This window comes from Mustelus asterias, chromosome 24, assembly GCF_964213995.1.
Source record: "Mustelus asterias chromosome 24, sMusAst1.hap1.1, whole genome shotgun sequence".
Taxonomy (NCBI): domain Eukaryota; kingdom Metazoa; phylum Chordata; class Chondrichthyes; order Carcharhiniformes; family Triakidae; genus Mustelus; species Mustelus asterias.
This window is the reverse complement of record NC_135824.1, coordinates 54,551,055-54,575,125: the sequence shown is the minus strand read 5'-3', so window position 1 is coordinate 54,575,125 and position 24,071 is coordinate 54,551,055. Positions and strand designations below refer to the sequence as shown.

Below are 24,071 nucleotides of genomic sequence, written 5' to 3'. Positions count from 1 at the left end.
CACTCCCAGGACAGGTATAGTTCGGGGTTAGATACAGAGTAAAGCTCCGTCTAAGTTGCCTCAACTTCAACCCCGAATGAGCTGCTCCACTTACTCAAGCTGTTGCCTTCAGATCCTAATGCTTGATACTGAATTCTCTGTTGCTGCAGCAGTCTTGCTGCTATCCCATCGAGGGGAGGGGGGGAAGGGGTGTGGAGAAGGAGAGGGGAGGAATGCATGGGGAACTGGGAAACATTGTGTTAATGAATGCTCAGCGCTCCTTGAATAATCACCACCCTGGTCGAGTCTGTAGTTCTCTTCTGTTTCTCTCTCTCGCTCTCACCCTGCACTGTCCTCTTGCCCACACGCCCTCTGTCTCCTGCGCCTGATCCCAAATGGGTTGTGTCATTGATTGAAAAGGGCCACTCAATCAGGATGAGTGTTTGGTCTAAATTTGCCCCTCCACCACCCTTTCTCCCATGGCCCCAACCAACTGTAAGAGTTTTAACAACACATCCAACCAACTGGGTCATGTCTTTGGAGGTCCCAGATTATGCGCCGGCTGCCTTAACAAGTCAACATCAAGTGAGGTGACCCCTATTCCCCCTCCCTCGCACTCAAATCCTTCTTAAAACCGGTGACTCCACAGCTGCTGACTGTTGGCATCTGGTGCCAGTGCTGAACGTGGGAATTCAGATACTGACCACCCACGCCCACCAACTCCCTCCGCACCCCTCCCCCAACCAGAGTCCTGAGGCTTCCTGTAACAACCCGGACGGGGACCGAAGATAAAAAATCAAAATGCTGGACTTGGAAGCAAAACAGAAAATGCTGGAAAATCTCAGCCGGTCTGACAGCATCTGTGGGGAGGGAACAGAGACAAACGTTTCGCGTGCGGATGACCCTTCGTCAGGGCTCGCTTGGCAGCTCACCAAGGCTCGGCAGCGCACCCTGGATCCCCCGCCCCCCCCCATGAATGAATCGATCTCAGATTGCAAGTGGATCAATGGCGCACCAAAATCAGAGCAGCGCCAATTTTCAGGAGCGGCATCGCCTCATGACAATTTGTTTTGTGTCCTTTTGTTTTTTTTTCCAATGATTAAACCCCGCGGCCTCTGCCCCTCCCCCAGCCACTCGGGAGAGAGGAATCGAAGAGGCTTGCGACGTCGTTCCCCTGACACACTGAGCCACTCCGAACCGCCGGTGCCCCACTCGCAATGTGGATAAACGGGGGAAACCGGGTGGCCTGGAGTCACTCCGTACCCTACCGATATTTTCAACTTATCTCTGCCTTCCCCACAACCAAGCGCGTCTCCCCCCCCCCACCCCTGCCACCACCCTACCACACCACAACCTTTCAACTCTTTTGCTATTCCAAGGATTTACACTGAGGGATACACCGACATTGTGCTACGGAGGGGGTGGATCCCCGGAGAAAGGAATCACTCTGTCCCCCAGGGAAAACGTCTACCCATTGCAGCGAGAAATGAAGCTGGTTAATTTTACCCAGCTTTGGTTCCGGCCTGGTTTGTCATCCACCCATCCATCCGGAGGAGACCATTGCTTTTTTTTTGCGTTTCAATTTTCCTTTTTACAAATGTTACCGACTGACTGTACATTATACACACAGCAGGGCCAAGAGGACAATGACCAGGACGAGGCTCAGGCCAAACACGGCCTGAGGTGGACGATGACAGGATGAGGCTCAGGCCACACACGGGCCTGAGGTGGACAACGAGTGGGCGAGGCTCGGGGGGGGGGGGGGAGGCGGAGGGTGTGGGGGAGGGAAAGGCCCAGAAGGTCTGCTACAAGTTGCTTTGTCTCTTTCTCCTTCTCTCTCTCTGTGTCACCGTCAGTCTTGTGCTCGGGGAGCGTTGAGAGGAGCTGGTGGCGAGTTGAGAGCCTTGGGGTCCCAGTGACGCACTCGCCCCATCTCTCTTCCCCCCCTCCCCTCCCTAAATCCAACAGCGGTGCCATCCCATTGCGGGTGCCGGTCGTCGCGGAAGCGATCACACTCCGTGGCGATCCGTCCAGTTCGTCACGACCATCGGAATCTCTCTTTCGGACCGAGAGGGAAGGAAATAAGTGCTTTCACGCAATGGGATTTGAGGGGGTCGGTTAAAAAGAGTTAAAATAATAAAAAAGGAACGAGGTCCATTGTCTCAAAGGGCAAAGGGAAAAAATAGAAAGTAGAGGGTCAATTTTGAGTCAAAATAACAAAAAGGTACAAGGACCATTGTGTCAAAGGACAATGGGAAAAAAAATAAGAGGGTCAACTTTGAGTTAAAATAATAAAAAAGGTACAATGTTAACTGTCTCAAAAGGGAAAAATAGAGGGTCAACTTTCCATTGTGTCAACTCTGAGTCAAAATAACAAAAAGGTGCAAGGTCCATTGGGTCAAAGGGCAAAACGGAGGGTCAACTTTGAGGTCCATTGGGTCAACTTTGAGTCAAACTAAAATAAAAGGTACAAGGTCCATTGGGTCAAAGGGCAAAATGAAGGGTCAACTTTGAGGTCCATTGGGTCAACTTTGAGTCAAACTAAAATAAAAGGTACAAAGTCCATTGTGTCAAGGGGCAAAAGGGAAAAATAGAGGGTCAACTTTGAGTCAAAATAAAAACAAAGGTACAAGGTCCGTTGGGTCATAGGGCAAAAGGGAAGGTCAACTTTGAGGTCCATTGGGTCAACTTTGAGTCAAAACTTAAAAAAAGGTACAAGGTCCGTTGGGTCAAAGGGCAAAATGGAGGGTCAACGTTGAGGTCCATTGGGTCAACTTTGAGTCAAACTAAAATAAAAGGTACAAGGTCCATTGTGTCAAAGGGCAAAAGGAAAAACAGAGGGTCAACTTTGAGGTCCATTGGGTCAACTTTGAATTAAAATAAAAGAAAAAAGGTACAACTTCCATTGTCTCAAAAGGGCAAGAGGAAAAAACAGAGGGTGAGCTTTGAGTCAGGACGTTAGGGTTTTAAGGATGTAGTGATTCTCCCTTCTCGCCCCTCACACAGGTACAAGGTACATTAGAGGCCCCCCCACCCGCCCCCTCCTCAGGGGGTGTGGGAGGAGGTCAATGGTTCAGTCTTCCTTGCGCTCCAGAGTCTGCGGGGCGTGGATGCTACCCGTGTTCATGGGGAAGGGGAGGGTGGAGAGCAGGGCCTCGGCCGTGGTGAAGACGCTTCCCGCCGGCACTTGGGTCAGGCCGGCCGCGCTGATGGGGCCGCCGAAGGGCGCCGCCATGTTGAGCCGCTGGACGTGGTGGTAGATCATCTCCACCTGGGCCTTGGGGTCGGCCGCGAAGCCCGAGGCGTTGAGGTCGACGAAGTTGATGGCGGCGTGCGCGGCGGCGGGCAGCAGGTTGCCCGGCATGGCTAAAGTGACGTCGGCCGGGGCGTAGCGGATGGTGCTGGCGGTGTAGAGGCTCTGCGGGCCCATGCCGGGGTTGTTGGCGGCGTGGTTGGCGGCGGCGACGCCCATGGGGTGGACTAATGGCAGCACCATGTTTCCCGCCTGCAACCGTTGCACCATCTCGAGCTCGCTGGCATAGACGATCGGCGCATGCGCCTTACTGCTGCCGCTGCTCCCCCCGCCGCCATTGTTGTTGTTGCTGGTGTCCTCGCGGGGGGAGCCCGAGAGCGGCGGCGACAGTGCGTCGGCGGCCCTCGGGGAGGCGCTGCCGTAGGAGGTCGCCTTCTGCCCGCTACTGCTGCTGCCGCCGCCGCCGCCACTGGGAACGTCGGCACCCGGCGGCGTCAGCACGGAGTCCGGAATGGCGGCCTGCGCGGGGTGGAAGGCCTCCGACGAAGCCGCGGCCTTGGCCAGACGGTAAGGCAGCTCGCTCCTCACCACCTCGCGGTTGGGCGGGTAGTTCCAGATGGCGCTGTGGTTGTCGAAGTTGACGGGCTGGACGACCTCAGTCTTTATCTTAAGCGGGGAGACGCGCTCCCGCCTCCCGCCGCCAAAGTCCGAAGCGCCGGGGCTGGGCGGCGAGTCGGAAGACTTGGCCCGCAAGGCCGAGGCCTCCCGGCCAGGCCTCTTCTTCCGCTTCAGGTACGGCTGCTTGCTGGGCAGCCCGGCTGCGCTGCGGTCCTCCGAGCTGTCGGTGTCGCTGTCGCCGCCCTCCAGGGCGCCGGGGGTGCAGCCGCGCGCCTCGCGCGCCGGCCGGCCCTCGCCGTCGCCTTCCACCTTCATGCGCTTGACCTGGGACAGGACGAAGCTCTTGCGGCCCTCGCTGTCCGAGTCGTCGTCGTCCGGGAGGCTGGAGTCGCTGTCGTCCTTGGCCGAAGTCATCTCCTCCTCGTCGTCCTCCTCCGACTGGCTGGCGGACCGCTTCCAGCCCTCCGGCCGAGGGGGCGCCACCTTCTGGTAGCCGCCCCGCTTCCCCGGCTCTTTGGGATTGTCCCTTTCTGTGGCACAAAGCAAAAGGCAGAGAGATGGTCAATTGGCAACTTAGCATGGTCAATCCACCCAACCCGCACATCTTTGGACACTAAGGGGCAATTTAGCATGGCCAATCCACCTAAACCACATATCTTTGGACACGAAGGGACAGTTTAGCATGGCCAATCCATCTAACCTGCACATCTTTGGATACTAAGGGACAGTTTAGCATGGTCAATCCACCCAACCCGCACATCTTTGGACACTAAGGGGCAATTTAGCATGGCCAATCCACCTAACCTGCACATCTTTGGACACTAAGGGGCAATTTAGCATGGCCAATCCACCTAAACCACATATCTTTGGACACTAAGGGGCAATTTAGCATGGCCAATCCACCTAACTTGCATGTCTTTGGACACTAAGGGGCAATTTAGCATGGCCAATCCACCTAACCTGCACATTCTGGGACACTAAGGGGAAAATTAGCATGGCCAATCCACCTAACCTACACATCTTGAGACACCGAGGGCAATTTAGCGTGGCCAATCCACCTAACCTGTACGTCGTGAGACTCCAAGGGCAATTTATCATGGCCAATCCACCTAACCCACATATCTTTGGATGCTAAGGGGCAATTTAGCACAGCCAATCCATCTAACCCGCACATTTTGGGACAGTAAGGGGCTATTTAGCATGGCCAATCCACCTAACCTACAGATATTTGGACACTAAGGGTCAGTTTAGCATGGCCAATCCACCTAACCTACACATCTTGGGACACCAAGAGGCAATTTGAGCATCCCCCAATTATAATCACTCCACCATTGGTGGAAGTGCCTTCAGTGGGCAGCAGGGTGGCACAGTGGTTAGCACTGCCTCTCAGTGCCAGGGACCCGGTTTCGATTCCTGGCTTGGGTCATTGTCTGTGCGCAGTTCTACCTGTGTCTGCGTGGGTTTCCTCCAGGTGCTCCAGCTTCCTCCCACAATCTGAAAGACGTGCTGGTTAGGGTGCATTGACCCGAACAGGCACAGGGGGTGTGGCGACTAGGGGAATTTCACAGTAACTTCATTGCAGTGTTAATGTAAGCCTTACTTGTGACTAATAAATAAACTTTACTTATACTTTAGCTGCCTGGGCCTCCAGTTCTGGAATTCTCTCCCTAAACCTCTCCCTTCCCCCTGTGGTTTTTGAGATGCTCCTCAGGACCTAACCTTCTCACTAAACCCGTGGCCATCTGCCCCGATGTCTCCTTTTGTGACTCGGTGTTATATCCTGTCTGCTAATGTTCCCATTGGCACTACAACAGGAGTCCCATCCTTCAGCAGCTCCAGTCTGTTCAGTTTGATCACAATCTGACCTGTATCAGAATCTCAACTCCATCTTATTCCCCCTCCCAAATTCGTTGGACATGGGTGTCGCTGGCTGGTCAGCATTTATTGTCCATCCCCAATTTTTAAGAGTCAAGGTTTAAGGGTATTTTAAGAGTCAACTTTGCTGTGGATCTGGATTCACATGTCGGCCAGACCAGATAAGGACATTACTGAACCAGATGGGTTATTACCACAATCGATAATGATTCCATGGTCATCATCAGACTTTTAATTCCAGATTTTCTTCTTGAATTTCAGTTCCACCATTGGGCATGGTGGGATTCGAACCCGGGTCCCCAGAGCCGGAGTCTCTGAGTTAATAGTTCAGTGACAATACCTATTGCGTCACCTAGAATTGAAATGGAGTTGAAACCCAGGATCAGCCATGTTATATATTTAAGCGGTTGCATGATTGCTTCAAGATCATATGATTTGATGGCGATATCATTAGGGTGTTGCACAGGCTGCTGTTTTACTTTCCTCTCTGTACAGGCAAAAGTTCCAAGAATAAATCCATTGTTAGTTTCAATCTACACGAGCAAAGTGTGTCTTTTTCTTTTTGTGTCAAACCCACAACGCCTAAAATAGTTTGGACATTTACAAGCCATGATCATATTGAATGGTGGAGCAGGCCCGAGGGGCAGAATGGTCTACTGCTCCTATTTCATACGTTCTGATGGTTTCTCTTAAGTCGGGTGCATTTAGGAGCCAATATATCCTTCCTGCAGTGTGGTGCCCAGATCTGGACGCAGTGCTCCAGGTGAAGTTTGATCTGAGCTGTGTTGAGCTATAACGTAACTTCAACTAACTTGGCAAGGGAAGGGGAAGCTGGGACTCACTCAATACTGATTTTGAATCATAGAAACCCTACAGTGCAGAAAGAGGCCATTTGGCCCATCGAGTCCGCACCGACCACAATCCCACTCAGGCCTTACCCCCTTTTCCCTACATATTTACCCATTAATCCCTCTATGCATCTCAGGACACTAAGCGGCAATTTTAGCATGGCCAATCAACCTAACCTGCACATCTTTGGACTGTGGGAGGAAACCGGAGCACCCGGAGGAAACCCACGCAGACACGAGGAGAATGTGCAAACTCCACACAGTGACCCAAGCCGGGAATCGAACCCAGGTCCCTGGAGCTGTGAAGCAGCAGTGCTAACCACTGTGCTACCGTGCACATTGATTACATTAAAAGCACTGGAATACACTCTACCGGCGATTGTACAGCAGTTTTTACCTAAGTGTTCCCGGGAATCGGACTCAGAATCCGATAACTCCAGCTGCTTGGAAGATTTGATGGCCGCCAGCGGAAGTTGAGAGATGTCCATCGGTGTCTCACGATGCTCTGGCTTGCTATGAACGGATATAACACAAGTTAAAAAAGGTGATGTGCATCACAGTAGCAAAGGGAAGAAGACAGCCAAAGAAAACCTCTACCCGCAAGCAAAGACGATAATCAGTTTCAAAGGGAACCTGGACGGGCGCTTTGAGGGAACTCAGCTTGCTGGGATAATGCGGGTGCAGGAAATAGGGGATAACTTCTGGCGACACTTTAAACATCAGTCCCGCCCCCCCCACCTCCAAAAACGTTTATGAATAAACGGCTGCCGCCATTAACAATTGACACCTGTAAAGTAAAGTTTATTCATTAGTGTCGCAAGTCAGCTTACATTAACACTGCAGTGAAGTTACCGTGAAAATCCCCCTAGTCGCCACACTCCGGCGCCTGGTCGGATACACTGAGGGAGAATTTAGCATGGCCGATGCACCCTAACCAGGACTGTGGGAGGAAACCGGAGCACCCGGAGGAAACCCACGTGGATATGGGGAGGATGTGCAAACTCCACGCAGACGTCCACCCAACCCGGGAATTGAATCCGGGTCCCTGGAGCTGTGAGACAGCAGTGCTAACCGCTGTGTGGTGATGTTTCCATGTATCTGTTGCCCCTTTGGCCTTCTGCATGGAATTGGGTTTGGGAAGTGCTGTCGTAATGATGATGGATATCGCAAGGTGGGTTGCAGTCACTGTAGCCGCCACTTTTTTTTCTAATTGATTCATGCTACATGGGCAACATTGGCTGGGCCAGCATTTATTGCCCATCCCTCGTTGCCCGAGAGTTGAGAGTCAACCACCAGGGTGGCAAATGCTAGCCTCAACCCCAGGAATTAAGGCGGCACGGAATTAAGGCAGGGATAGTCAGCACGGTTTTGTGAAGGGTAGGTCGTGCCTCACAAACCTTATTGAGTTCTTTGAGAAGATGACCAAAGAGGTGGATGAGGGTAGAGCGGTTGATGTGGTGTATATGGATTTCAGCAAAGCGTTTGATAAGGTTCCCCATGGTAAGCTTTTACAGAAAATACGGACACATGGGATTGAGGGTGATTTAGTGGTTTGGATCAGGAATTGGCGAGCTGTAAGAAAACAAAGGGTGGTGGTTGATGGGAAATATTCATCCTGGAGTTCAGTTACTAGTGGTGTACCGCAAGGATCTGTTTTGGGGCCAGTGCTGTTTGTCATTTTTATTAATGACCTGGATGAGGGCGTGGAAGGATGGATTAGTAAATTTGCGGATGACACTAAAGTCGGTGGAGTTGTAGACAGTGCGGAGGGAAGTGGCAGGTTACAGAGGGACATAGATAAGCTGCAGCGCTGGGCTGAGAGGTGGCAAATGGAGTTTAATGCGGAAAAGTGTGAGGTGATTCACTTTGGAAGGAGTAACAGGAATACAGAGTACTGGACTAATGGTAAGATACTTGGTAGTGTGGATGAACAGAGGGATCTGGGTGTCCATGTGCATAGATCCCTGAAAGTTGGCACCCAGGTTGATAGGGTTGTTAAGAAGGCGTACGGTGTGTTAGCTTTTATTGGTGGAGGGATTGAGTTTCGGAGCCAGGAGGTCATGCTGCAACTGTACAAAACTCTGGTGCGGCCGCATTTGGAGTATTGCGTACAGTTCTGGTCGCCGTATTATAGGAAAGATGTGGAAGTGCTGGAAAGGGTGCAGAGGAGATTTACCAGGATGTTGCCTGGTATAGTGGGAAAATCATATGAGGAAAGGCTGAGGGGCTTGAGGTTGTTTTCGTTAGAAGAAGGTTAAGGGAGGCATACTTAATAGAGGCATACAAGATGATCAGAGGATTAGATAGGGTGGATAGTGAGAGCCTTTTTCCTTGGATGGTGTTGGCTAGCACGAGGGGACATAGCTTTAAATTGAGGGGTGAGAGATATAGGACAGATGTTAGAGGTAGGTTCTTTACTCAGAGAGTAGTAAGGGCGTGGAATGCCCTGCCTGCAGCAGTGGTGGACTCGTCAACATTGAGAGCGTTCAAGTGGTTATTGGATAAACATATGGATGATATTGCAATAGTGTAGATTAGAGGGGCTTTAGATTGGTACCACTGGTCGGCGCAACATCGAGGGCCGAAGGGCCTGTACTGTGCTGTTATGTTCTATGTTAAGAGGGCAATTAGATTGAAGCCTTTCAGATTCTCCTAGATCCAGAGAAAGTTGTGGGAGAATGTTCTATGCCACTAGTCTCCAAGACTCAACTCTCCTACCACACCAGTGCTTCCGCTGAGTCATAGAACATAGAAAAACTACAGCACAAATAGGCCCTTCAGCCCACAATTTGCGCCGGTCGTGTCCCTACCTAGGCTTATAAATAGACTTACCTATAACCCTTAATCCTATTAAGTCCCATGTACTCATCCAGAAGTCTCTTAAAAGACCCTATCGAGTTTGCCTCCACCACCACTGACGGCAGCCGATTCCACTTGCCCACCACCCTCTGTGTGAAAAACTTCCCCCTAACATCTCCCCTGTTCCTACTCCCCAGCACCTTAAACCTGTGTCCTCTCGTAGCAACCATTTCAGCCCTGGGAAAAAGCCTCTGAGAATCCACCCGATCTATACCTCTCAACATCTTATAAACCTCTATCAGGTCACCTCTCATCCTTCGTCTCTCCAAGGAGAAAAGACTGAGCTCCCTCAACCTATCCTCATAAGGCATACCACCCAATCCAGGTCTTGGAGTGGTATGGAACACTCTCCCACAGAAAGCAGCAAACAGAACCCAACGGTGGCACAGCGGTTAGCACTGCTGCCTCACAGCGCCAGGGACCTGGGTTCGATTCCCGGCTTGGGTCACTGTCTGTGCGGAGTCTGCACGTTCTCCCCCGTGTCTGCGTGGGTTTCCTCCGGGTGCTCCGGTTTCCTCCCACAGTCTGAAAGACGTGCTGATTAGGTGCGTTGGTGCTAAATTCTCCCTCAGTGTACCCGAACAGGCACCGGAGTGTGGCGACTAGGGGATTTTCATTGCGGTGTTAATGTAAGCCGACTTTGTGACACTAATAAATAAACTTTACTCTAAAAATTGCAGGTGTAATGGCGGCAAGAGTTTACGCGTAAACCATTTGGGGGGGGGGGCTAACGTTTAGCAAACACAACAAAAAGGTTTGCCAAATGGTGATGGCAGAAGCGAGAAGGGGCAGAGCCAGGATAGGTTGGGAGAAAACTGGCAGAGAGAAACATGAGACACCAGGAGAAACAGAGTCCTTTTCCCAGCCGTCTGTGTCAAGAAGGTATGAACAGAGTGTAATGAGAAAATGTGGCACCTTCTGCTGGGCTGCATGTTAATTAGGCCCTATAATTAATGCTTGCAATTAAAGTATAATCACAGCAACTAATGGTTTTATGTTAAATTAGTCACAGCTAATTATTTGCGGTGTAGAGATTACTAAATATTACCGCAGCAGTGACATTCTTTTTCTGACTTCTGAGGAACGGACTAAAAATGCAGAGCGTGTGGTAATTTTTCCAGATTTGTTCCTTTTAAGAGGTTGTTTAAGATGTGGAGAACAGTGTAATTGAGCTCCACAAAGTTTAATTAGTGGCCTGAGACCAGAGGCCGTTTGTACTCTGCCACTTCACACCGTCACTTAAAAAAAACCAAACTCAAATAGTGGGAGTAGTGTTATTTTTTTTAAAAACACAAACACGCACATTCCCCATCCCTCACGCCAGGCCAGTTCGGACCTCCACCAACTCGTGCCTTGGGAATGGGAGGCCTTGCGGTGTTGCTTTGAAGAAGGACTTGAGGACAGGGGTGGAGAGGGGGGCCTTCCATCATCAGCAAACGTCAATAAAAAACAGATGATATGCTTATTATCCCATCGTTGTTTGTGAGAGCTTGCTGAGCGCAAATTGGCTGTTGGGTTCCTGATAGCAATGTTTAGTTTATTTATGAGTGTCATATTAACACTGCAATGAAGTTACTGTGAAAATCCCCTAGTTGCCACACTCCGGCGCCTGTTCGGGTACACCGAGGGAGAATTTAGCACGGCCAATGCACCTAACCAGCACGTCTTTCGGACTGTGGGAGGAAACCGGAGCACCCGGAGGAAACCCACGCAGACACGTGGAAGAACGTGCAAACTCTGCACAGACAGTGACCCAAGCTGGATATCGAATCCGGGTCCCTGGCGCTGTGAGGCAGCAGTGCTAACCACTGCCACCGTGCTGCCCTAATGTCCACTAGGCCATCGCCCCTGGTTCACTAATGTCCCTTTAGGGAAGGAAATCTGCCGTCCTTACCCGGTCTGGCCCACATGTGACTCCAGAGCCACAGCAATGTGGTTGACCCTCAACTGCCCTCCAAGGGCAACTAGGGATGGGCAATAAATGCTGGCCAGCCGGAGATGCCCATGTCCCACGAATCAAAAGAAAAATAGTGACTACACTGACTGTAACCCGCCTTGTGATATCCATCATCATGAAGATCTTCCGACAGCACTTTCCAAACCCAATTCCATTTAGAAGGACAAAGGGGCAACAGATACATGGAAACATCACCAAACAGTGGTTAGCACTGCTGTCTCACAGCTCCAGGGACCCGGGTTCGATTCCTGGTTTCAGTCACTGTCTGTGTGGAGTCTGCATGTTCTCCCCATGTCTGCGTGGGTTTCCTCCGGGTGCTCCAGTTTCCCCTCTCAGTCCGAGAGACGTGTTGATTAGGTGCATTGGCCGTGCTAAATTCTCCCTCCCGAACAAGCGCCGGAGTGTGGCGACTGGGGGATTTTCACAGTAACTTCATTACAGTGTTAATGTAAGCCTACTTGCGACACTAATAAATAAACTTCCCTCCAAGTCACTCAACATCGCCGTTCCTTCGCAGTCGCTGGGTCAAAATCCTGGAATCCCCAACCCCAAAGGCATGGTGAGTCAACCCACAGCACGTGGACTACAGCGATTCAAGAACCCTCACTACCACCGTGTCAAGGGCAACTAGACATGGGCAATAAATGCTGGCTAGCTAGTGACGCCAATGAACTACGACAGAATAAAAAAGGGCGCTGCATTAATACCAGTCTTCCTTTCAGCTTACACCTTACTTCAATGGCCACTTAGGCAGAGGCCCTTGCCCATGGCTTCGATATTTCCCAGGGTGCATTATTCCAAGGCTATCCTTGATGCCCACCTTGTTTGAGTTACAAGATTGTCTCGCCCGCTTCCTACCTTACTCATAATTCCCCCCCCCCCCCCCCCCCCCCCGTTCCGTACCAACACTCAACCCCCCCAAAATCCCCTCTATTTTCTCATAACATCTCATCTTGGCAGCCTTAAGTGTTAGTAAAAGCTCCCTTGTTGGTCAGATTTATCTTACCCGCCCTCTCTCACACCCCCCCGCCCCCCCCAGCAAATCAATGCATTCCACTTTATCATAGAATCCCGACAGTGCAGAAAGGGGTCATTCGGCCCATCAAACTTGCATCGACAACAATCCCTCCCAGGCCCTATCCCCGTAACCCCATGTATTTACCCTGTTAATCCCCCTGACATTAAGGGGCAATTTAGCATGGCCAATCTGCCTAACCTGCACATCTTTGGACACTAAGGGACAATTTAGCATGGCCAATCCACCTAACCTGCACATCTTTGGAGATTAAGGGACAATTTAGCACAGCCAATCTGCCTAACCTGCACATCTTTGGACATTAAGGGACAATTTAGCATAGCCAATCTACCTAACCTACACATCTTTGGACACTAACCAGCACGCCTTTCGGTTTGTGGGAGGAAATTGGAGCACCCGGAGAAAACCCACGCAGACACGGGGAGAACATGCAGACTCCACACAGACTGACCTGTGACTGGAAATGAACCCGGGTCTCTGACACTGTGAAGCAGCAGTGCTAACCACTGTGCCACCGTGCCACCCTAAGGCAGAAGCGGATAGATTCTTGGTAAGGAAGGGTGTGAAAGGTTATTGGGGTGCAGATTCGAGGTGGCTGTCAGGTCAGACACAATCTTATTAAGTCGAGGGGCTGAGTGGCTCACTCCTGTTTCTTGCTTGCTTGTCCCTTTGTTAAATAAGAAAAGACGGTTTGCACAAACTTGAGAGGAAGGTTGAGGGGACCATCTAATTCGGTAAGTTAAGAGAAACTGTTTCCTGAATGGGGGAGTGTCCAGAACAAGGGGTGGCGTAACCTTAAAACTTGAGTTGGGCCATGCAGGGGTGACATCAGGAATAACTAAGTCTTGTGGGAGTCTGGAACTCTCTCCCACGAGACGTCACAGCTCCACGGGGGGGCTAATTGAGGATTTTCAGGTCGCGAATCGAGAGAATTTTGTCGGGGGGGGGGGGGCATCAGAAATACGGAGCAAAATACAGACGCACCATAGAAAGCATTCTTTCTGGATGTATCACAGCTTGGTATGGGCTCCTGTTCTGCCCAAGACCGCAAGGAACTACAAAAGGTCGTGAATGTAGCCCAATCCATCACGCAAACCAGCCTCCCATCCATTGACTCTGTCTACACTTCCCGCTGCCTTGGGAAAAGCAGCCAGCATAATCAAGGACCTCACGCACACCTCAACCTTTCAAACTCAAGTTTGTGCAAACCATCTTTTTGTTATTTAACAAATCTCTTTTCCATCTTCTTCCTCCTCCCCCCCCCCCCCACCAGCTCAGAAAAGCAAGGCTTGCATTTATATAGCGTCCCAGGACTTCCCAAGGCAATGAACTGCTTTAAAAGTGGTTTGTGATTGCCAACACGGCAACACCAGGAGGCTGTGACGCTACTGTGCCTTTAAGAAAGGTATTCTATGCATGTTCTCTGCAGTTATAAACAGCTCTGTTTGTTTCTTTCATTGTGTCACTGAGCTGCCTGATTAGATGTCCCTTTATTGCTTTTTAAATGGGGTTTTGTTTATTTTTAATCTGGGCCTAATGCACTTTCTAGGAGTTTACGACCCTTTTTGAATTGTTGTGGGAAGATTGATTGACAGGTCAGGTGGGACACTTTTTTTTCCCTCTCCCAAGAATTCTTTTAGTTTCAGTTCTGGCTGCTGGCTGGTTAGAAGGTGTTTGGACTCCAGGCTGGAGGCAGTATGTTGGTCTCTCTCTCCCTGGTATTAGAAATTCTGTTGGCAGGCTAGAAACAGGTTTCTCTTGCCTTCCTGGAGTGTAAATGTTGCAGTTGTTGGTTTGCCAGCTAGAGGGCAGCAGTGGCCCAATCTCTACCTCGAGGTGCTGGGGTTTCCAGAGTTTCAAATTTCTATCCAAAGGGTTAATTCATAGAAAAACTACAGCACAAAATAGGCCCTTCGGCCCCACAAGTTGTGCCGAACATATCCCTACCTTTTAGGCCTACCTATAACCCTCCATCCTATTAAGTCCCATGTACTCATCCAGGAGTCTCTTAAAAGGCCCTATTGAGTTTGCCTCCACCACTACTGACGGCAGCCGATTCCACTCGCCCACCACCCTCTGTGTGAAAGACTTCCCCCTAACATCTCCCCTGTACCTACCCCCCCAGCACCTTAAACCTGTGTCCTCTCGTAGCAGCCATTTCCACCCTGGGAAAAAGCCTCTGAGAGTCCACCCGATCTATGCCTCTCAACATCTTATATACCTCTATTAGGTTTCCCCTCATCCTACGTCTCTCCAAGGTATTGCTGAGCTGCAAAAACCATGTGAGTGGCGCGGTGGTTAAGCACGGCTGCCTCACAGCGCCAGGGACCCGGGTTCGATTCCGGCCTCGGGTCACTATCTGTGTGGAGTTTGCACGTTCTCCCCCGTGTCTGCGTGGGTTTCCTCCGGGTGCTCCGGTTTCCTCCCACAGTCCAAAGATGAGCTGGTTAGGTTGTTCGGCTGTGCTAAATTAATCTTAGTGTCAGGGGGAATTAGCAGGGTAAACATGAGGGGTTACAGGGAGAGGGCCTGGGTGGGATTGTGGTCAGTGGCAGACACGATGGGTCGAATGGCCTCCTTCTGCTCTGTAGGGATTCTATGATTCATTCTTATTTTCTGTTGTAAACCTGGGATGGTTGTATGTTTGGAAGGAGGTTTGTTGTGTTGGAACAGTGCTTTTAGTTATCAATGTACAATTTTAAACTCCATCCCTCTAGCAATGAAGGACACAATTCCATTTGCCTTCTCAATTGCCTGCTGCACTTGCAAACCAATGTTTTGTGATTCATGCACCAGGACACCCAGGTCCCTCTGCACAGCAGCGTGCTGTAATTTTTTTTTGACCATTTATATAATGGTCCGTTACCTACCAAAATGGATGACCTCACATTTACCAACATTGTAATCCATCTGCCAGACCCTTGCCCAATATCATTGTTGCTTGCTTTCTTGTTTATGATTGGTAAAAAGGAGCATTAATTTTCTTTCTATGTGTTAACTGTAATCTTAAATAAACTTTGCTTGATAAAAGCTCCCTCGTGGGTCGTTTGAATCACACATGGAGTGAAACACCTCATGCCAAATTCAAAGTGAAAATCCTACGGTCCAGGCCGACTTCACAAAAATATCTTGGAGTTTCCAGGCTGGATTATAACAACACTCAATCTTGGAGTCGCAGTGCCTGACATCACAGCCAACCAACCCAGTAGCTAAGCGCCTGCATCAAAGATGGTGGATTTCAAACCCGGCCCTGAAAGGAACACTGCTCGCGTGGCCTCCCGATAGCTCCCCCCCCACCCCCCCAGTCTCCTCACTCGCTGTTTTGCTCACCAACCCGTTCCCAGCCCTTTGACCCCTCCCACTTCCCTCCTAATCTCTGCACCACTCCTAACCCCTTGGCCACCGCCAACTCTCCGCAGCCCATCCGTGCCTATCTCTCACTGCCCGGCTCGCTTCCAAAACCTTGGCTGCCTCGCTCGCGGCGTGCAAGGGCGGCGAGAGGGATGTCGCGGGGGTTCAGGAGCAAGGTTTGGGGAGCGGGGAGGGTGACAAGGGGCACCGAGTGGGTGGGAGCGAAGGGGTGGTGAGCCTTTGATGGACAATGGGCGCACGGCAATGATGCCAGCCAGGCATGAGCCAACGTTCGGAGTGGGTGCCGACTCCCTCTTTCCAGCCTGGCCCCAGGCAACACCGTGAGAGGCACAGGGGCAAGTTTGCGCACGGCAAGGTCCCGTAGGATTTTGCAAATTTTGGAGGAGGGATGAATATTGGAAGCGCTCCCCCCCCCCCCCCCCGCACTCCTGCTCAAATGACTATTCCCAATCCAGCCCTTCAGCAGGCACACGGAGTGGATGGCCCTCACCTCAGCACGTGGTTGACCCAGATGATGTTTTTCTCATTCCCGTTCTTGACGTTGATGGAGATGGTGGCGCTGGACTGCACCCACATGTAGCCCCCATTCTTCTGCATCCAACGGTAATACTTGGTGACCACCTGACCCTTGTTTAACACTGCAACAGAGGAAGAAAAGAGAAGGGTTGTTAACGGGAGGGAGCAAGTTGGCGGGGAGGATTGGAAGCTGGGTAACGGCACAAAGTTCGCCCAATAATATAAGGGAGCTGGATTCATCAGTCAAGACACAGTCAGTAAAATGAAGGAGTTAGCCATGCCCCTGTCCACATCAACATTGAAGAAGGGGAAATAGTCGAGAACTTCAAGCTTCTCGGTGTCCAGATCACCAACAACCTGTCCTGGTCCCTCCACGTTGACGCTATCATTAAGAAAGCCCACCAACGGCTCTACTTTCTCAGAAGACTAAGGAAATTTGGCATGTCCGCTACGACTCTCACCAACTTTTACAGATGCTCCATAGGAAGCATTCTTTCTGGTTGTATCACAGCTTGGTATGGGCTCCTGCTCTGCCCACGACCGCAAGAAACTACAAAGGGTTGTGAATGAAGCCCAGTCCATCACGCAAACCAGCCCCCCATCCATTGACTCAGTCTACACTTCCCTCTGCCTCGGGAAAAGCAGCCAGCATAATCAAGGACCCCGCGGACATACTTTCTTCCACCTTCTTCCGTCGAGAAAAAGATACAAAAGTCTGAGGTCGCGTACCAACCGACTCAAGAACAGCTTCTTCCCTGCTGCTGTCAGACTTTTGAATGGACCTACCATATCTTAACTTGATCATTCTCTACACCCTAGCTGTGATTACAACGCTATATCCTGCACCCTCTCCTTTCCTTCTCCCCTATGTACTCTATGAGCGGTATGCTTTGTCTGTATAACAGGCAAGAAACAATATTTTTCACTCTATCCCAATACATGTGACAATAATAAATCAAATCAAGGATACAGTTAGTAACACAGGGTGCTAGGGGAGAGGGGTTATTGAGAGATAGTGTGAGGGAGCTGGATTAATTTCAGTAGAGACACAGTAACACAGGGTGCTGGGGGGAGAGAGGTTACAGAATGACAGTGTGAGGGAACTGGATTAACATCAGTCGAGATACAGTCAGTAACACAGGCTGCTGGGGGGAGAGAGGTTACAGAATGACAGTGTGAGGGAGCTGGATTAACATCAGTCGAGATACAGTCAGTAACACAGGCTGCTGGGGGAGATGGGTTACTGAGAGACAGTGTGAGGGAGTTGGATTAACATCAGTAGAGATACAGTAAGTAACACAGGATGCTGGGGGGAGAGGGGTTACTGAGTGACAGTGTGAGGGAGCTGGATTAACATCAGTAGAGATACAGTCAGTAACACAGGCTGCTGGGGGGAGAGAGGTTACAGAATGACAGTGTGAGGGAGCTGGATTAACATCAGTCGAGATACAGTCAGTAACACAGGCTGCTGGGGGAGATGGGTTACTGAGAGACAGTGTGAGGGAGTTGGATTAACATCAGTAGAGATACAGTAAGTAACACAGGGTGCTGGGGGAGAGGGGTTACTGAGTGACAGTGTGAGGGAGCTGGATTAACATCAGTTGAAATTCAGTTAGTAACACAGGGTGCGGGGGGAGAGGGATTACTGAGTGACAGTGTGAGGGAGCTGGATTAATTTCAGTACAGATACAGTCAGTAACACAGGATGCTGGGGGAGAGAGGGGTTACTGAGTGACAGTGTGAGGGAGCTGGATTAACATCAGTCGAGATACAGTCAGTAACACAGGCTGCTGGGGGAGAGGGGTTACTGAGCGACAGTGTGAGGGAGCTGTATTAATTTCAGTACAGATACAGTCAGTAACACAGGGTACTGGGGGAGAGAGGGGTTACTGAGTGACAGTGTGAGGGAGCTGGATTAACATCAGTCGAGATACAGTCAGTAACACAGGCTGCTGGGGGAGAGGGGTTACTGAGTGACAGTGTGAGGGAGCTGGATTAACATCAGTAGAGATACAGCCAGTAACACAGGGTACTGGGGGAGAGGGGTTACTGAGAGACAGTGTGAGGGAGCTGGATTAACATCAGTAGAGATACAGCCAGTAACACAGGGCGCTGGGGGGAGAGGGATTACTGAGTGACAGTGTGAGGGAGCTGGACTAACATCAGCACAGATACAGCCAGTAACACGGTGCTGGGGGAGAGGGGTTAGTCAGAGACAGTGAGGGAGTTGGATTAACATCAGTACAGATACAGTCAGTAACACAGGGTGCTGGGGGAGAGGGGTTACTGAGTGACAGTGTGAAGGAGCTGGATTAATTTCAGTACAGATACAGTCAGTAACACAGGATACTGGTGGGAGAGACGTTACTGAGTGACAGTGTGAGGGAGCTGGATTAACATCAGTAGAGACAGTAACGCAGGGTGCTGGGGGAGAGGGGTTACTGAGCAACAGTGTGAAGGAGCTGGATTAACATCAGTAGAGACACAGTAACACAGGGTACTGGGGGAGAGGGGTTACTGAGTGACAGTGTGAGGGAGCTGGATTAACATCAGTACAGATACAGTCAGTAACACAGGGTGCTGGGGGAGAGGGGTTACTGAGTGACAGTGTGAGGGAGTTGGATTAACATCAGTAGAGACACAGTAACACAGGGTACTGGGGGAGAGGGGTTACTGAGTGACAGTGTGAAGGAGCTGGATTAATTTCAGTACAGATACAGCCAGTAACACAGGGTACTGGTGGGAGAGAGGTTACTGAGTGACAGTGTGAGGGAGCTGGATTAACATCAGTAGAGACAGTAACGCAGGGTGCTGGGGGGGAGAGGGGTTACTGAGTGACAGTGTGAGGGAGCTGGATTAACATCAGTTGAAATTCAGTTAGTAACACAGGCTGCTGGGGGAGAGGGGTTACTGAGTGACAGTGTGAAGGAGCTGGATTAATTTCAGTAGAGATACAGCCAGTAACACAGGATGCTGGGGGGGGGCGGCGGGGGGAGGTTACTGAGTGACAGTATGAGTTAGCTGGATTAACATCAGTAGAGATACAGTTAGTAACACAGGGGGCTGGGGGAGAGGGGTTACTGAGAGACAGTGTGAGGGAGCTGGATTAACATCAGTCGAGATACAGCCAGTAACACAGGCTGCTGGGGGAGAGGGGTTACTGAGTGACAGTGTGAGGGAGCTGGATTAACATCAGTAGAGATACAGCCAGTAACACTGGGTGCTGGGGGAGAGGGGTTACTGAGTGACAGTGTGAAGGAGCTGGATTAACATCAGTAGAGATACAGTCAGGAACACAGGGCGCTGGGGGAGAGGGGTTACTGAGTGACAGTGTGAAGGAGCTGGATTAACATCAGTAGAGATACAGTCAGGAACACAGGGCGCTGGGGGAGAGGGGTTACTGAGTGACAGTGTGAAGGAGCTGGATTAACATCAGTAGAGATACAGTCAGGAACACAGGGCGCTGGGGGAGAGGGGTTACTGAGTGACAGTGTGAAGGAGCTGGATTAACATCAGTAGAGATACAGCCAGTAACACAGGGCGCTGGGGGAGAGGGGTTACTGAGTGACAGTGTGAAGGAGCTGGATTAACATCAGTAGAGATACAGCCAGTAACACAGGGCGCTGGGGGAGAGGGGTTACTGAGTGACAGTGTGAGGGAGTTGGATTAACATCAGTAGAGATACAGCCAGTAACACAGGGCACTGAGGGGAGAGGGGTTACTGAGTGACAGTGTGAAGGAGCAGGATTAACATCAGTAGAGATACAGCCAGTAACACAGGGTGCTGGGGGAGAGGGGTTACAGAGTGACAGTGTGAGGGAGCTGGATTAATTTCAGTACAGATACAGCCAGTAACACGGTGCTGGGGGAGAGGGGTTACTGAGTGACAGTGTGAGGGAGCTGGATTAACATCAGTTGAAATACAGTTAGTAACACAGGACGCTGGGGGGGAGCGGGGTTACTGAGAGACAGTGTGAGGGAGCTGGATTAATTTCAGTACAGATACAGCCAGTGACACGGTGCTGGGGAAGCGGAGTTATTGAGTGACAGTGTGAGGGAGCTGGATTAACATCAGTAGAGACACAGGGTACTGGGGGAGAGGGGTTACCGAGTGACAGTGTGAGGGAGCTGGATTAACATCAGTAGAGATACTGTAACACAGGGTACTGGGGGGGAGATGGGTGACCGAGTGACAGTGTGGGAGCTGGAGGAATGCTGTTCCCTTCTCTACATTCTCGGTCGATTTCTTTCTCTTATTCCCTTTTGGTGCTTATTTATTCCTCTTTCATTCTGACACACATTCCCTATCTGTATGTTCTCTCTCTCTCTTTCACACACATTCTCCCCAGCCACTGTATCTCTCCATTCCAGTTACAATTGGTTGGTTGCTCAGTTTGTCTCTCTCTCTCTGTCTCTCTCTCGTCTCCAGCGGTGTGCTGGGATCTGGTGATTGATGGCCTGTACTGTGACAGTGCTGAAATAAAAAGCTTTAAATTCAATTCAGTAGACGTTCTGTTTTAATATCACAACAGCAAAATGGATTTAAATCTCGGATTCTGCAGAAATTCCTCATCTCAGTGAGTGCTATTGATTGTAGACGTGATAAATTGTGACAGATATCTCTTTAATCCTTGTGGGAGCTTAAACGCGATGAACACGGGACTTTAGCATAAGCGCTGCTCCTGGCAGTGTTTCTACACGAGGGGAAAACACTAACATCTCCAAATAATTGCCTGCCAACTCCCTCTCGGTCCTCTGCCTTGTATCCCGAAAAGATATGCTGGATTGCCTGTTCTCTGGGGACCAGGTCCCCGCTCTCTGTCAACTCCACCAATTAGAATCGGTACAGGAAGGGGGGGTGGGGGGCACGGTGACACAGTGGGTTAGCGCTGCTGCCTCACAGCGCCAGGGACCCGGGTTCGATTCCCGGCCTCGGGTCACTGTCTGTGCGGAGTTTGCACGTTCTCCCCGTGTCTGTGTGGGTTTCCTCCAAAGATGTGCGGGTTAGGTGGATTGGCCATACTAAAGTGTGTGTGTGTGTATGCATGTGTATACGCATGTGTGAGTACATGTGTGCATGCGCGCATGCATGTGTTTGCACGTGTGTGCTTGTGTGTGTATGCACACGTCTGCATCTATTTGTGTGTATGGATGCGTATGTGTTTGTGTGTATGCACACATGTGTGCGCGTCTATCTGTGTGTGCACTGTGTGTGTGTGTGTGACAGAGGGAGTGTGTGTGTGTGTGAGTGACAGAGGGAGTGTGTGTGCGTGCGTGCGTGCGTGCGTGTTCCTGCCCGTGGTGTCATACAGTTCTACAGCATGGACACAGACCCTCCGGCCCAACCTGCCCATGCCGCCCAATTGCTTACCGCTAAGCTAGTCCCAATTGCCCGCGTTTGGCCCATGGTCCCTCCAAACCCATCTTGCCCAGATAACTGCTCACCAGGATGTTGCCTGGTCTCGAGGGCGTTGGCTCTGAGGAGAGGTTGGATAAGCTCGGATTGTTTTCACTGGAAAGACGGAGGCTGAGGGGGAGACCCCGATAGAGGTCTACACCATTATGAGAGGCGCAGATAGTGCGGATAGTCAGAGGCTTTATCCCAGGGAGGAAGGGTCAACTGCAGGAGGGGGAGAGTTTAGGGGAGAGGGGGTAAGTTTAGGGGAGACGTGTGGGGAAAGTTTGTCGTATAGAGGGTGGTGGCTGCCTGGAAGGCAGGTGGTGGAAGCAAGCACGTCAGCAACATTCAAGGTGCATCTTAATAGACCCATGAACGAAAGGGCCAGAAACCAAGAATCGGTGCAGGCTTGGTGGGCCGAAGGACCTGTTCCTGTGCTGTACTGTCCTTTGTTGCAGGAATAATTAGCTACAGAAACAGGAAGAGGTCTGACCTATGCACCTTCAGAGGTTGAGAGAGCGAGGCATGAAGGGGAAGATGGTGTCGCAGTGGTAATATCGCTGGACTTGTAATTCAGGGGCCCCAGGCTAATGCTCTGGGGTACTTACTGATGTGCCTTTTCTGTAGGGAAGGAAATCTGCCATCCTTACACGTCTGGCCTACAGAGACCGGTTGACCGTTAAGCACCCTCTGCAATGGGCCCAGCAAGCTGCTCCATTCAAGGCCACTGAGGAACCAAGGCTCTCTTTACCAGCGACTCTCACATCCTTTGGAAGAAGGAAAACGGTGCTCCTTAGGCAGCCATTCGGCCCATCATGGCCCTGATGGCCCTTACATTGAGCTTACCCTCTTTGTCCCCACACACCCTGGGACAAGGGCGGCAGATACATGTGGGAACACCACCACCTGGAGATTTTCCTCCGAGCCACTCGCCATCCTGACTTGGAAATATATCGGCCGTTCCTTCACTGCTGTCGGGTCATAGTCCTGGAACTCCCTCCCTAACAGCACCGTGAGTGTACCTACACCTACACCAGGAAATTTGGTATGTCCACTACGACTCTCACCAACATTTACAGATGCACCATAAAAAGCATATTTTCTGGTTGTATCACAGCTTGGTATGGGCTCCTGCTCTGCCCAAGACCGCAAGAAACTACAAAAGGTTGTGAATGTAGCCCAATCCATCACGCAAACCAGCCTCCCATCCACTGACTCTGTCTACACTTCCCGCTGCCTGGGAAAAGCAGCCAGCATAATTAAGGACCCCACGCACCCTGGACATTCTCTCTTCCACCTTCTTCCTTCGGGAAAAAGATACAAAAGTCTGAGGTCACATACCAACCGACTCAAGAACAGCTTCTTCCCTGCTGCCATCAGACTTTTGAATGGACCTACCTCGCATTAAGTTGATCTTTCTCTACACCCTAGCTATGACTGTAACACTACATTCTGCACTCTGTCCTTTCCTTCTCTATGAATGGTATGCTTTGTCTGTATAGTGCGCAAGAAACAATACTTCTCACTGTATGCTAATACACATGACAATAATAAATCAAATCAAATCCCCTACATATTGTTTCTGTTCCAATAATAATCTAACTCCCTCTTGAATGCCTCGATTGAACCTGCCTCCACCTCACTGCCAGGCAGCGCATCCCAGACCCCAACCACTCGCTGCGTGAGGAAGCTTTTTCTCACATCACATTTGCTTCTTTTGCAAATCATTTTAACTCTGTGTCCTTATCGCTCTCGATCCTTTTCTGAGCGGGAACAGTTTCTCCCGGTCTTCTCTGTCCCGCTCCCCTCGTGACTTCGAACATCTCTATCAAATCTCCTCTCCAAGGGGAACAGTCCCAACCTCCAGTCTACCCTCGTCACTGAGGCAGCCAGGCCTAAGGCAGGAGAGATAGTGGTATGGTGGTAACTTCACTGGGCTAGTAATCCAGAGGCCCAGGCTCTGAGGACAAGGGCTCAAATCTCCTCACCCTGGAATTTGAATTCAATTAATAAAGTTGGAATATAAAGTGATGACAACTGTTATTAACTGTTATTCGGGTAAGCGTTCTCCAAGGCGGCCTTCATGACAAGACAGAGTCGCTGAGCAGAAACTGATAGCCAAGTTCCGCACACATGAGGACGGCCTCAACTGGGATCTTGGGTTCATGTCACACTATCTGTAACCCCCACGACTTGCCTGGGCTTGCAAAATCTCACTAACTGTCCTGGCTGGAGACAATACACATCTCTTTAACCTGTGCTTAACCCTCTCTCCACTAACATTGTCTGTACCTGTAAAGACTTGATTACCTGTAAAGACTCGCATTCCAACCATTATCTTGTAATTGAGTTTGTGTCTA

At 50.6% G+C, this 24,071-nt stretch overlaps 1 protein-coding gene across 1 annotated transcript in view; it reads right to left on the bottom strand.

Annotated features, from left to right (window-relative positions):
• Positions 1 to 695: 695 nt before the first annotated feature.
• LOC144511103 (neuronal PAS domain-containing protein 3-like) overlaps positions 696 to 24,071 on the bottom strand; it is a 180,648-nt gene continuing 157,272 nt past the window's right edge. The window contains exons 7-9 of the mRNA XM_078241079.1: positions 16,288 to 16,435; positions 6,971 to 7,086; positions 696 to 4,380 (exon numbers count right to left, since the gene is read on the bottom strand). Of these exons, the coding sequence (XP_078097205.1) occupies positions 3,053 to 4,380; positions 6,971 to 7,086; positions 16,288 to 16,435 (1,592 nt within the window). The 3' untranslated portion in view covers positions 696 to 3,052. The remainder of the gene's footprint in view (positions 4,381 to 6,970; positions 7,087 to 16,287; positions 16,436 to 24,071) is intronic.